This window comes from Centruroides vittatus, unplaced genomic scaffold (genome assembly GCF_030686945.1).
Source record: "Centruroides vittatus isolate TY-2023 unplaced genomic scaffold, ASM3068694v2 scaffold_435, whole genome shotgun sequence".
NCBI lineage: Eukaryota > Metazoa > Arthropoda > Arachnida > Scorpiones > Buthidae > Centruroides > Centruroides vittatus.
The window spans coordinates 1,050,721-1,066,741 of NW_027122708.1; the positions used below are offsets into that span (position 1 = coordinate 1,050,721).

The 16,021-nt window shown below is 30.2% G+C and overlaps 2 protein-coding genes across 6 annotated transcripts in view; both read left to right on the forward strand.

Moving 5' to 3' along the window:
* LOC136989037 (guanine nucleotide exchange factor DBS-like) overlaps nt 1-16,021 on the forward strand; it is a 177,298-nt gene that overhangs the window by 112,858 nt on the left and 48,419 nt on the right. For all 5 annotated transcript variants that reach the window (XM_067287089.1, XM_067287088.1, XM_067287090.1 and 2 more), the window contains one exon: nt 6,372-6,511. In XM_067287089.1, coding sequence (XP_067143190.1) covers nt 6,372-6,511 — 140 coding nt within the window. The remainder of the gene's footprint in view (nt 1-6,371; nt 6,512-16,021) is intronic.
* Nucleotides 7,221-9,795, forward strand: Zw10 (Zeste-white 10). The gene has a single exon (XM_067287136.1). The coding sequence runs from the start codon at nt 7,362-7,364 to the stop codon at nt 9,570-9,572; it is 2,211 nt and encodes a 736-aa protein (XP_067143237.1). The 5' UTR covers nt 7,221-7,361; the 3' UTR covers nt 9,573-9,795.

Genomic DNA, 16,021 nt, shown 5'->3' on the forward strand with positions numbered 1-16,021 from the left:
TGATTTATTTTTTTTTAATTATTTTAAAAATTTAACAAATGCAGATATATCATAGGTAAAGATTAATTTTTAAAATTTCATCATTTCTCTGATAATTTGATAAAATATGCTAATTTGTATAATGCATTAATAAAATTTGAAGATTTTTTAGAACTTTTTAATAAAATTGCCTTACATAATTTAGACAGATTTTCTGTATGAATAACTTTCTGATTTCTTATTTGCTACAGTTTAATTAAAATTTCAGTCCCTTTTATCAGAAACTCTGTATAATTTAATATAATAAAGTGGAAACAGAGTCAATAACTTTCCACTACATGATCAGAACTTAGAACCCAGAAGAAACATATACTGTACATATTTGGAAGAAATAAAACAATGTATGAGTTAGAATAATGCATGTTACATATATGTATGTACTGTACATGTACTCTGGAGTATGTACATATTTATGTAGTGTGCATATATCTATGATACTATTATATCAATAGATAATATTTAAATAAGAAAATTATATAAAAATTTACAGTACATTATTTACAAAAACTTAAACTATGATGATTGTCATTTTGACCATCAAATAGTTTTAAAACTTTATATTCCTGATTCAAACATTTTTTTAAAATAAAAAGCACTGTTGAATCATGAATATAAAATTTTTAAAATGTAAAATGTTTTTTGTATAAATTTTATGTCAGAAGTTACCTCAAATAAATCCTCAGTTCTTACTCTAGCACACGATTCAATAAACACACAAACCTTTTTGGTCTTTTTAAGGGCTGAAAACGTTTGTGTGTGTGTAGAACAAGTACTTATGTTTTATTTGAAGTATTGACTGTTGTTCCAGCTTTGGGAGTTTATATATCAGAAGTTAATATTTTTTAAAAATATTAAGTGCATACAGAATGTCTAGGAATTAGTTGGGTAATTTCAACTATTTATTAATAGACAACAAGAAGAGATATGAAGTAACTTGCTTCTGATTTCAATATTTTTCTAGTTTTTCATAAAAAATATTTAATATGGCTCCCTGATATTACACAATAGAGGTCCCAAGAGCACATAATCTCATCTTCAGATACCAGGCAGCATATTCTTAGGGATTATAGTGTGTTGGCTTAAGAGCTGTCAAAATTCAGATCTAACCTTCTCAGTAGAGATTTTGCCATCAGATGTCTATTGTCAGACATGATGGCAAAGATTTGGGTTCTAGATAAGATTGAAATATGTAAGATATGAGGGTAAGAGTCACTCTGAAGTTCGAGCATGAGCCTCTCAGGAAAACATATGTAAAATCAAATGTAGAAATAAGAATGGAAAATTTATTGCAAAACTAAACATGACATTATACCTACACCTGGATAAACAAAGCCTATCCTCGGAACGTGCTTATTTAGGTACTGTTAAACCTAAGAGATGCCTAACCAGAGAGGATAATCTGAAATTTGCAATTCACAACATACTTGGAAAAGATTTGCTGCTTCTGTCATCTCTTCAGTTCCTTTTTCCTTTATTTTACCTTTTCCATTTCTTTCTCTTCCTGTCTCCTTCAGAGTTGACACTCTTCTCTCTGCTGTGAGTTTCTTCTGACAAATTGAATCTCTCTTTTGACATTGACTCTCCTCCTCTCTCTGCCATTTTTTTTTGTCATTCCTCTTTGCTTTATTTTTTTTCTGACCATTATGATTTTATTTTGAAGGAAGCTGATGTAATGACAGATAAGCTTGATTGGTTATTTTAATTCTCCTCCTCTTGTCTAGGATGAATTATGTGGATAAGATAACAACTGTCACTTAACATTAGTTGAAAGGAGGAAATGACGATCATCCCCTTCATCTTTTCCTCTGAATGTTGTGAGGTTAATGACAATTAACTGATAATTTTTTTATTCTAATTTATTTCTATTGATATTATAATCTATATTGCTAAAAATTTAAAGGGAGGGTCCCTAAAATTGGGAAAATAGACAAAATTCCATTACAACACTACTTGATAAAGTAAACAACCACAGTCTCACTGTAGCTGAATGGGTGCAAAAGGCATCTTGTCTGGTAGCTAACAATTGTTTGACAAACAGAGAACAAAAAACAGATATAAAATACATATATAATTTATAATACAATAAAATGTCCAACTTATTATTTAAAGAGATTACATTATTAGTTTAAAATAAATTGATTAAAATTAAGGTTATACAAAATAATAATAATAATTCAGTAACATAGAGTGTATATATATATATGACAGACATGACAGACAAAATTTAAGAAAAATGGTTGGCCTCACAATAGGAAAAGGAACCCGATTCTTTGTAATCCTCAAAAAGCTAGAAGATAACATCAGCAGATCTCAGAAATTCGTCCCTCTTTCTAACCATTTATAAAATGTAGAATTTAAGGCTCATTTCATGTCATGGTGGAAATGGGGAAGAATTTCTCCTTGTTGAAAATACCATAAATACCCTCTTCCTCATAGAGCTATGGTGGCAAGTAATCCTCTAAACACGTCAAGGTACAGTACATAATTCCATTGACAATGTTTTACTAAAGAAAAAAAAGCAAACTTTATATCAGTTTATGGTACAAAAACACTTAATTTTGGATTTTCTCTCTCATGCTTGATGAAGTCCTTTGAAAATGCAATATGGGAATTTGCAATATCCCATATCTTTACATTATGATAGTCAATTTTTCCATTTTGAAGGAAAATGGCTTCATCACTGAAACAATCTGTTCAAAAAATTCATCATAATTTTCTGATTACTGGAACATATTGAACATTATTAAAGATGTTTGTTATTTGTGGACAATGTTGATACAGTTGCAGCCAATAGAGCTTCATCGGCAGAATTTTCTTCAAAATATGGTACAATGTCATCTTGAGGTATCTCATATATTTTGATCCTTGACTTGGAAATCTGCAAGTATTGAAGCCTTGTAACAGACTTGATGATATAAGTTATAATTACAGAACAATAAAAGAAATGATTATTTTACAAATTTAATTTTAAGAAAAAAAGGAATATTATTTTAATTTGTTATTCTTTGCACAATCATTCTACATGCACATTAACAAAATTTCTCATACAAATCTCTATGTTGACCGCTTCTGCAGAGTTTGCACACTTTTTCTTCATTCTGCACATGGTGATGTCTAGTGGACCAGTTCTGAGCAAAAATTGTTACTACTTACAGTTATTTTTCACACGCATTAATCCTTTTATATTTAATAACCAATTGATTTAATGAATCTAATTCTTTGATGTCCTTTTTACATCATAATAGTCAATCAATACTAATTTTTTAAATTATTAATATAAAAGTTAATTTTTCTGTATATAAAATAACTATTACAATGAAATATACTAAGTTGTTATATATGTACTTTTTTAAAACCCTTGCTGCCCTGTAGACACTAAGAAGACCTTTTTAGTAAGCCCATTATGGAATCGGTCAGGCCCACGATAAGGTGGCTGGGTGGTGAGGGACAAGGTCTGACATATCTGGATGGACCACCCCAAAAAATTTCTGGGGTTTTTTCAACCCATCCAGATTTGATCCTGGGTCTCTTAGAACAGTAGGCATTCAGCCATCATTATTTATGTACTAGAAATATATTTACACTTTTTAATTAATTGATATAATTCATTTCTAATAATAATGAAAAGATTATTGGGCTGCAATTTGAAAAAATCGTAGATCTATAAATTCCCAGTCATCTGTCTATCCTTCTTTAACCTTGAGAATGGTGTTAGATAGATGAAAGTCAAAACCAGATATGGAAAGTTTAGGGGCAGAAGACTCTGATTAACTATATATAAACCTCCAGTCTAAAGTGGATGTCATGTGAATTTAGTTCAAAAATTTTTTACTGAATGAGTTATATAGATGACTGGCATGACTCTGTTGTTATCAGCAAAAGTATGATGTACAGGGACAAGACACTACAAATTTAAGATGGAGAACATACATTTTAAATCGAATAAATTAAGAATATGACTACAAATTGCAGTCCAGCATTGTGATGATGTCATAATAAATAATTGCTTGTTTAAATTAATGCTTTTGTTAATAATATATAAAATAATCAGGGAAAAAATTTATAAGAACTGTTGGTAGATTAAAAGAAGTGACATTGTTTTTCAAGTTAAATACACTATCCCATACAAATTTCTATACAAATATAGACCGTTCTACACAAATTTAAACATCAAAACTTTCTTTTTACATGTTTTCAATAAAACATTTTTTTTTTTTTTTACTTTATCTGCCCTGTGGGGATTCTGATGATCATTTATATATTATTAAATAACACAAACAATATTTTACAAAATGATTTTGTGGGTTTGCCAACAGGGTTGTGAGTATTTGTCCTCTAGTCAGGGTGGATGAACAAATGTGGGTGAGTATGTAGGAGTGTGGACATGGAAATGAGTCTCCTTTAAAAGTTTAACCCTCAAAAGGAGCTTATAAAAGTTCTCCTAAATCACTTCAGAACTGTCTCTAAATCCAGATGTATAAGATTGTCCCTCGGTGAGGTAGATGCTGCAGGGCAGTGTTGATCCGAAATGTGGAGCTGCAATGCAGTTTAGTCAGAGAGCTGGAAACTATCCTCGGTGATTTCGATCTAGAAGATTACTGAAAGTTGGATTACTTGATCAACACACCAAAAACCTTATTTTAACACCAAGAGGAGTTTAATTTTCCATTATGATTTGAGATGACAGAAATATTCATTTCATTAGAGTGAATATCAGAATTTCTTAAAATAGAATATTTCTTTGCAAAAATGTAAACAGAAACTAGGAATCATATTAATTAATTAGACTAGAAATTAATCTGTAATGAAACTGAAATAATAGAACTTTTATGTTCATTACTTCAATGCAAAGTTAATTGATTATACTTTGCAAGAAAATAAACTTGAATTAGAACTATATCATATAAACCAAAATAAGTTTTCTGCAATCTTCATTATCACAAGATATAGGTTTATTCCAATAAGCACTCTTTATTATACATTATATTTAATAAAAATCTCTAATAATATATATTATCAGTACTTACAAATAATTAGTATAGAGAAAATATACTAAACTGAAATATTGAAAGGATACAATTAGAATTATAAAAAATTTGATCTAATAGTTCAAAAATAGGTTAAAAATGAGCAATTATTCATTGTGACGTCGTCACAATGCCAGGCTGCAATTTTTAATTTATTTAATTTCAAATATATGCTCTCCACCTCAAATTAGTAGTATTTTGCCTCTGTATATCATACTTTTCCTATTATCAATAGAGTTGTGCCAGTCATCTATTAACTATTTTCAGGGGAAAAGTTTTGAATTAAAATAATGTGACTTCTAGTTTGCATCAGAAGTTCATATATAGTTAATCAGGGCCTCCTGCCCCTAAGGTTTTCTTATCTGGTCTCAGATTTTATCTATTTAACTCCATTCTCGAGATTAAGGAAAGACAGATGGATGACTGGGAATTTATAGACATTTTTTTTCAAATTGCAGCCCAATCAAACATAATATACTAACAATATCACTAAATTTCTGAAGAGTTAAAATGAGAAAAGAGTGTAAAGGTTCATCATCGTGATAATTTAGAATGAATAAAAGTTCTGAATGATTGTAATTATTGGAAATGTCTGCTGCCAATAAATTACTCAAAAAGCAATGCATAATTAGTTGTTTGGATGATATGCGAAAATTTAATTGATGAGAACCACTTAAATAAATGGTTTAAAATAGCAGTAGTAAATTGGTGATAAAATTAAACTGTAGTCAAAAGAATGAATTATACTGTTTAATATCAGAAAGATTACTGACAAAATTAGAAAAACCATTGACAGAATCTTTATTTTATAAATCATAATTCTGATAAATTCTGGTAAAGAAATATGGTCACAAAATAATCCACAACTGGAATCTCTTATTGACATACAAAATGGTATTGAAACAGTGCTAATGTAGTCTTTTTGGCACCGACTACTCCATATTTATTACGAAGTTTTGGATTTATATTTTGATCAAATGATATCTAAGCCATCAATATAATATTGATAAAGCCTAGTAAAAATATCATTTGAAATCATTTTCTAATGGTAAATGATTTCAAATTATACACGTTAATGCTGATTGATAAGTAGAAAACGGTAACAAATGGTAAGTCATTTGCAATCATTTAATTTGTACAAGTGTCAAATGATGAAAATGATTGTTATCAAATGATCCTGTAATGAATAGTGTGATATCAATTGAATGTCAACTAAAATCATTTAGCGAGTATCATCGATACCATTTAGTAAGCTTTGTAATTTTGCTTTATAATGTTTTAAATTAATAATTTTATTCTTTCTAGCTGAAAATTGAAGTGCGCCTCGGTCAAAATGTCGCGGCAGAAGACTCCAATTTTCTCCATCCTCCTTCTGAATCCTGGAGTTCTGAATCTCGTTCCCCATCACCCCGAAATAATATCGAGATCATGAAGGATAAAAGAGGGTATGTATCGCAATTATAAAAGTATCCATGACTTCAAATTTTCAATTTAGAAATTTATTATTATATACAAATAATTAATTATTGTGCATTTTAAAAGTAAATGCGATTAAATGTGTTTGCTTGACCGGTTGGCCGAGCGGTCAAGTTGGCGGCCTACCGCTCTGGGGGACCCGGGATCGAATGCGGACGGGCCGAAAAAGCCCCAGGAATTTTTCGGAGGTAATCCGACCGGATATGTCGGCCCCGTCCACCACCACCCGGCCGCCCCATTGTGGGCCTGGCCGAACTCATAATGGACTTGCAGTAAGAGACCCTCTTAGTGCCCACTGGGCGGAAAGAGCAAAAAAAAAAAAAAAAAAAAAAATGTGCTTTTTATGTGTAAAAAAAATTACCAATTAGAGAATTAAATAAAATTTCTCGGAAATTAATTTTATTCAAAACAAATGATAAATAAATCAGTTATTTTCAGGATAAATGTAAATATACTAATTCGTAACTTTTTAATAATTTAAAACAAATACGGTTTTATTTTTGGCAATTATTTGAATTTTTTAATTTTTTTGTAGAGATATAAAAATAATATTTAAGTAAATTAATCTTTTTAAAAGTAAAATGATTAAAATGATGATAAAATTATGTCTTCTTTTAATATTTTCGAAATATGTTATATATTTATTTAACAAAAATAAAATATCGATCCGGTAAATGAACGGAGAGCGCCGCAGTGCGACAAAATTTCGAACGTAAGCGAGTAAATGGCGGTAAGTTAATGTCGTTTGGCAAAAATACGTTAGAAAGATAAGTTGTTTTAATTTATATTTTCAATTTATTTTTATATTAGAGGTTAGACATGTCTCTTGTGACTGACGTACTGAGTTCGGCGGGTAAAATGGACAAGGAGGATTTAAATAATCGAGTGACGAAGCTCACTAAACGTGTAGAAGAAATTAAATTAGACGTTCAGGATGCTTTAAAATTACATTTTGCGGAATTTTCTCCGTATTTTGCCGTCACCGATTTAAACAAGAAGTTAAATCACGCGCAGAAAGAAGTGAAAAATCTTATAAATAAAATGGAAAGAGAGATTAAACCAGAAATTCAGAGTGCTGTTACAGACTTTCAGGACCTTTCTGATCAACTTCGAGATGCTATTACCATTGCTGCTGTAGTGGAAAATCTGGTTAAAATACACGAAAACTTAGAAGAGGCTGACGAGGCTTTGATTCAGAAGAATTACTTTGTTTCTGCCCAAAATTTACAAAATGCCCAAGAGATTTTGCAAGAAATTTTAAATTATGATCAAAGTGTAAAAATTGTCGAATTACTTAAAATAGAGATGATCAGCAGAAAAGAAAAATTACTTTACGACCTGCGAGAGATCTGGGACCGGTCCGTCGTCTGGGACGTCGAAGACAGACGGACGAAACTCTCTGTCGTAGAAGAAAGTATGGAAGAGAGGACAAGCCTTATTAAAGCTCTCTATTTCGTGAATAAATTAAAAGGATTTATTGAGTCGTTCGGAAAAAAACTGATGCGGCACATGTTAAAAATGATTTTTTCTTTCGATGTCGTCGTAGAAGATAGCATTAACTCTGTGACGGTTGCCATTATAAATGAAGATCGACCAGAGCCGGTTAAAGTGTTTTTAAATTTGAAAACTGTGTTTTCATTTTTATGTGATTTGTTTTCTGATATTTCATTAACCGGAGATGATGACGATAAGCAATCTGAACTTGTTATTATGAATATGTTAGGTAGAGTAATAGGTGAAGAATTCTGCAATTGCTTGATTCGAGATTGTCTTGATGTTGCTCTTCCGAGCCGTACGGAAGACTTGGAAAGTTATTCTAATGTCATTGAAATGACTACTGATCTACAAAATATGCTTATAAATATAGGATTTTTATCAAAAGATCTGTCTTCTACATTAGAATATGTACAAAATATTGATACTCTGTTTGCTAATAAAATGTGCCAGGAATTTCTTGTTCGGGCAAGAAATTTATTGAAAAAAGAATTGCACAATACTATTGTAGTTACTCCAGATACAACTCCACTTTATCAATTAGTGGAATTAGATAAAACTATTACTGAACAAACAGATGAAAAGATTCTAATGCCTCAAAAAGGTTTAAATAATGAGAATTTTAAATTTCCAAAATGTGAAATAAGTGTTTTTACTAAAGAAATTCTTGATTTAATTCATGAAGTGCTTCAAGAAGCCACAAAAAGCAATCAGACTTGTGCCATTAAACTTTTCTACATTGCTCGAAATATTTGTGAACTTTATTGTAATGTTGTGCCAGTTTATCATCAGGATAGAATAAGTGAAATCCCACAACAATCTGCAATTTATCATAATAATTGCATGTTTTTAGCTCATCATTTATTAACAGTTGGTCACTACTATCAAAGTAAACTTCCAGTGCCTTTATCAACATGTTCCATCACTTTTGTAGATCTGATTTCTCTGCTTCGTACTTTAGCAAAAGATTCTTTTCTTTCACAGATGAGAAAGCAAAAGCAACAACTATTACAATATTTGCAGGATAATTCTATATTTCTAAATTTATCTGCCGACGAAAATTTATTGCCAAAAGCAGAACAAGCGGTAAGAAAATGTTTGTGCCAACTTCAATTCTTATCTCGTGCCTGGAGTGACACTTTACCACAAAGTGTGTACTGTCGTGCAATTGGAACTTTGCTTAATACATGTTTAGAAGAAATTATTTTAAGAATTAAATGTTTAGAAGATATAACAGTTCCATGTGCTACAAGATTAATCTCAATTTTTAGTCTTATTATAAGTGAAACTCCACAGTTATTTAAGACACAAGACAAAGAAGAGATGGTGGTAGTCAATCATTATGTACGTAAATGGGACAAATTTCAGAAATTACAATGGATGCTTGGAGCCAGCATGAGGGAGATTGTTGACTTATGGGCAGGTGGCAAAGGTGTTTTGGCAGCTGAATTCAGTGCAGATGAAGTAAAAGAATTAATTAGAGCATTATTTCAAAATACAGATCGGAGAGCAGCAGCATTAGCAAAAATACGCTAATTTTATACCATTAATATTGAGTAAAACATCAGCATATTATATGGAATTTATTCTTATTTATTATTGCTTCTAAAAAATGCATTTTTATATATAATTTTGAATTAATAAATGGATTTTAACAAATGCAAATAAGAAATTATATAGTTGCATTTATTGTATATCAAAAACTTACGTGTAAAGCCAAAAGTTATTAAAATGTTTAAAAAGTTATTAAAAGTAAAAATTGTGTTTACATTAAATTTTGTGAATTACTATTAACAACTTTGTGTATGATAATTTTATTATGTAGTTTTTCAAAATAACAATTTTAAATTTAACAAAATTAAGATTTTTTTTTTAGTGTTACAATAATGAGAATTATTATTTGAACTAGGAAACATGTTATGTGATTACATGTTATGTAATTGAAACATGTTATGTGATTACTATCCTGATCATTGCTTGTAGTGATGGTGTGATTTAGTTTATGTTAATGCTTTGGACATGTATATAGTTGTTTTCCTAACAATCTCTATAAATAATTATATGTATGATGCATTTATATTTTTGCAAAAGATGATATTCGAGAATAATAATGTAATTTCATTGAAATTGAGATATAAAATTAATATCCTAATTTTTTTTTTCATTAAGTTATATGAATCATTCAAGTATAGCATTAGTTTTAATGAAACTTGAGTGTTTGATTTTGAAATTTATTACACAAAATATTTACTTAGGATACAGTAGAATTTAATTATAATTCATTTTATTAGCAAATATAAAATTACAGATTGTGATAATTTTAAAACTGATTTTATCTTTGATATACTATATAATTTGATCTTTACTGAATTCTGTGTGTGTGTGATATTGCTTGCTTACAAAGTAATCATCTGCCAAAATGACTAAATTGGCTACTAAATAAAATATTTCAAGAATGAATAAAATTTAAGTTACATTATCATTATAAAATGATTTGAAGTTGTTTATTAAGTAATTTGAATTTAAATCGATAAATATTAACATACTGTATTTATTAATTAGTGTGTGTTAAACTTATATTTTACTTTCCTAACATATCTATTCTTATATACAATTCCTAGATAAGTTGATAGAGATTTGTTTTCATCACGTATATGTAAAATTTCTAGTTTTTTCAATCTGAAAATTATATCTAAACTTTTCAAAATAAATGTTTAAATATTTGAATTTGTTAGAAGTTAAAAATTGATGTTAGTTTTACTACATTTGTATACTATATTTTATTATCCATTTTTGTTTTTTAAACTATTCAAATTAAATAGCTTTTTTAGTTTTGATTAAATTTACATAAATTATCAATTGTAAACCAGCTAAATACACACTTTCCAAATTGTTACAAAATATATATTTTGGGCTTATCTTTGATATAGAATTTGTCCCTTCTCAGTTTTCTTTCAAATAAAGTGAAAGATTCTCTTTAAATACATGAGTAAAATATTTTCATTAAAATATCAATTAAAATATTTCTAAAAACCTTTCCTTAAAGAAAAAAAACCCACCAGCCTTGATTACCTTCTCGTGTACTGGCTGGCCAGTCTTTTCTTTTAGGAGGGAGGTCTCCCTGGTAAAGCTTACACCTGAAAATGAATAGTAATCAAACATCAGTAATTTGTTACTATTTACTCCATGCCTGTTAGGATCCTCACAAGTAATTGAATAGTGAGCATCTAAGTTATTACACTGTTATTCAAAAATAATGGGTTTAACCTCTAATATCAACTCATATACTGGCAATAGTTGCTGCTCTCAAATTTGAATGAGCAGAATGCGTGTAATTATCACGCAATTGCTTCTTGTTCTCTGTTTAGGTCTGTGGAAATAAGCACAGAATTGCTATGGAGAACTTACCATACAGAAACACTTGATTAGTTATGTAGACTATCATATAAGAAAGAAATGCATTTCCGTCCTTTTACATATATGATAAAACTACATAACATTAAACTGCATATAATTATGATATCTTTCACTAAACCATTCCATAACTCATCAAATTCATGTCATAAATTAAAAGTTATTAAATATGAAAAAAATGACCCTTATTTCTAGGATTAAAACTTAATATGTACAAATAGATTTTTTTTTAATGCAAAATATTCCTTACATTTCTGTAAAACTGCTTCAGTATCGTGCTTGTCGTTATCCATATTGAATAAGTTAAATATCCAGACATTTTTCTTGAGAAATGAAAAGAATATACAGTAATAACTCGGTTTTCGTTGACTTTGGTTATCCTCGATTTTTTTCGTGAAAAATTTGTCTCAGTTTTCGTCGATTGCCTCGGATTTCGTTGGCATGCCCAAGTGACCTCGCTGCTAATTTTGCGAAAACAAAGGGAGACCCACACGTTTTTTGACTCAGTGTGGCGTTATTTCTCGTGTGAGCATTACCCCACGAAGGCCCACCATTGGCCAACGGTTCTGTTCCATGAACACTGGGAGTTCGGTCATGGGTTTGCACTTTGCCAGGACAGGCTGGCCACATGAAGTTTTCTGGGTTTTCTCCACGTCTAACTCCTGAATACGGGCCAGTTACCCTTAAATGGATTTCCTGGAAGGCATTATTCCCCTCGATACAACCATCATAAACGCATACAACTACTATTACATGACAATTATGTCACACTTTACCACGGGGCGATATAGGCTAGAAGCTCATGTCCAACTAGCTTCTACAAGACAAGATATTACCCAGCATGTCTAGCCGAACAATTCCATTGCTTTCATCTTAATGCTAATTATCTTATCTGTAATCTTAATGCTTTTATCTTTATGCTAATTAGTTTTTTACATTAATTTTTTACTGCTTTTAGTATTTAGCACTATATTAATTCTCTATAAAATGTGTTTTTGGTATGTATTTTGGAGTGTCTAGAACAAATTAATTGGATTTACATTGATTTATATGGAAATAATTGCCTTGGTTTTCGTCAGTTTCAAATTTCCCCGATTGTTTTCAGACTGATTATTGACGAAAACTGAGGTATCACTGTACTATAGATCTGTTTTTCAAATATAGTAGAAAGGCAAAAACAATTAAGATCAAGAATCATAAAAGATTAGATAATGAATTTGGCCATGATGTAGGTGATATAATATGGGATGAACTGATTTGCCAATCTGAAAACACAGGGTTGTCATAAAGTAACTTGAGCAACTAATGGCAATCTCAGTAGTGGGAAAAGGAGGGAATCTGTCAAAACTTTTGCAGGATAAGTACAGGGTGACAAGTTTTACGATTGTAATTTATAATAACAGTAACTATCAGGTTTTTTTCATACCATTTTTATTTGACACTATAGGTAGCCAAAATTGTAATTTTTAATAACTTTAAGAATTACATATGTTTAATTAATTAAGCTAACTAATTATTTCAAAATTTTGCTTGAAGAAAGCTAATTTTTTCAACTGAACTTTAGATATTTCTTTGTTTTAGTTAATCAATATAATTTGATTATATTGAACAAATATAACATCAATAATCGTAATTCAGCAAAGAATATAATTTGATTAGTCAAATTTTAGAAGATAACACTGTGACAGTTAAATTTAAATAATTTCTGTCATCAAATTCTGAATCTACAACTTTCAAATGAAAAATAAAGTTATTAAAAAAATATCAAACTTAAGATTACATGAATAAACCTTAAAAAGGATAAACTACCACTGGTTACTTAGCTGAATTAATCAATGCACTTTTATTAAAGATGTTAAACTGCATTCGTTAATTTACCTGATTAAATTATCTTGCAACACTGTATTCATTATGAATGATAAAAATCAAAACTGAAAAATATCTAACTTCTAGATGTAAGGCTGAACTTTTACAACTTGATTTAAAATTACTTTATTATATATGTACAGTCAAACCTGTTTTTATGCGCTCTTTTTATGTGCGATTTTTTTAATGCGAATTTTTAATTTGTGCGGTTTTTTTTGTGCGATTTTTTTATTTGTGCGGTATAGTCGGCGACTAGTCTCGTGCGATTCGTCATGTCTCACGTTGACTTATTATAGCTAAATAAACTTATTATAGCATAAATGCACTTATTATAGTAATATTATTGCATGAATATGCGAAAAATGAAATAATTTACTTTTTAAGTCAACAAAACACCACCTGGACAAAAATATGTAAAACAGACGATAGACCAGACGATGCAGTCAAGTGCTGACATCTGTTGTCAATAAATTCTATTTCGTACGGTTTTGAGTTATTTTCTATGTGAGACTTTTTTATGCGGTCCCTGTTGACCGCATAAAAAAATTATTTTTTTAATTGTGTTGCGAAAACTATTATTTACAGCCATTCGTGAAGTTTCGTGAGATTTTTTTTAATGTGGTCCCTATCCCCCGCATAAAAACAGGTTTGACTGTATTTGTAATATAATAATGGCTAATAAATTAACGTTAAATCTTATGTTTACAATATATGCAGTTTTATAGCTTTAATGGTCATGACCAAGGTATATTGAGAAAAGGTAGCGCAACTCACTCTAGTGAGAAAAATACCACTGTGCATGACGTCACCATCGAGAAACTTGATTCACCACTGTTCTGTAACACGTGCTGGTTTTGTCAGAAATGCAATCTTAGAGAAATGAATGTATTGCAAAACTCAAACAACGGTTAATAAACATGTATGATTGTTAATATGGTGCTATTCAAAATCAAATAAATTAATTTAATTACACTGTAAACTTATTCTACATAACATGCCGCAATTCACTCATATGACAAAACTAATTAGAGAAAAAGTATTCTACAAGCAATTAAATTATTATTTTACCTTATGGCTGCTCCTCAGGTAAATGTTTTTCCATGATATTTTCTGAGTAAAGAAGAAAATTCTGAACTTTCATGTGAAGATTGTTAGAAAAGCTTTTTTGTTATAAATATGCTTCTTCTACAAAACTAAAGTTTTAAAAGGATACCAATGCTTCACAAGTAACAAAATACATTTTTGCTTTTAATGGAGTTATTACAATAGATCTAGCTTAGAGCTAGATATTAAATAACATGTATATTTATACTGGTTTAAGCAAAACATTGCATCAAGAGAGCTATAGGCCTACTGTAAATAATTATAAATTTTTTAATGTCTGGATGTGCAAGCATATGAAGCTTGCCACTTTCTTGCCTTTTTTTGGTGTTGTTTGGTGGACCTTTGTATCTTGCTTTTTGCATTTATATAACGTATCCTTATAAAAAGTCTTGCTGACATACAATATTATTACTTGGGGATGCAAATGTGGAAACTTTTTTGATAAAATTTTACAGAGGCCCTTAACAATATTGCTCACTTTAGAAATATTGTTTCCAATAAACAGCAAAAATGTTACTTCCAACTGCTTTACAGTGTTCAGCCAGCTATCTGTCGGCATTATCAAGCCACTCGAGACAACTTTTCTATCCAGTCATTGTTCAATTCAGGTGAAGAGGGTTTCATTTCTTCACTGTTATGACCAAGAGAAATATCGATTTGCTTGCAACGATAAGCAATGTAACCAGCTAAGTAGTGCAGTCCTTGTTCAGAACATTCAGCCATAGATACTGACAGAGAAGATGGAGAAATTTCTAAAGTCATTTCTTGCACCTCTGAATCCCCCTCAATCATCTTAAGTGCTTCTTCCATACTAGGACTTAATCCAGTGAAAAGATGTGATGTAAGGTATACATCAGCATCTTTGTCAACTGCTACTGGACATGAAGAGCTTGATGTAATGTCAGTAACATTTCTACTCATGATCATAAGATGTAAACGATTCTTAAATTCAACAGGGAGGAGGTGGTCGTATGCTCTTCCTAATGCACGAATCTGAGAAAAAAATTTTCTAAACAGTCTTGATTAAATCTTGTAGTTAAAATGTACTTAATATTGTAATTTTTACCAAGGTCTGTGTGGCAGCAGAGGAGCGAACGAATGGACATAAGGAAACCTTTTTGAAATGGTAATAAATGTGTTCTTTTTCCCAACCTTGTATTCTCTTACAAATAGAATAAAATTTGTGAAGTACTTGTTCTTCACAAATTTGAAGGGCTTCTGTATGCATTCCAAAGGCACTAGCAATTGGACGATCATCAATTTTAGGGATTCTTGAATTGAGGATGTCAAAAGTATCATTTACAAGTTTTACAAAATCAGAAATTTCCTGGTCATCAGGTAGAAGGAAAGATATTGCTTGAGCAACACGATTAGAAAATAACTGGCAAGCAAGATTAACTCTTTGACGTTCTCTTCCATGCATATCCATGTGTGCTTGTGTCAGTTTTTGGACATAGTTTTATTTCCCCATTATCCACGGATAATATTTTCAGAAAAACATCTTTATTTACATGCTTTCCTCCTGGTAAGATAATGCCTTTGTCTAATACATGATTCCTCAAAAGTTTAATCAAGTGTGGAACATCTGAATAGACCCATAT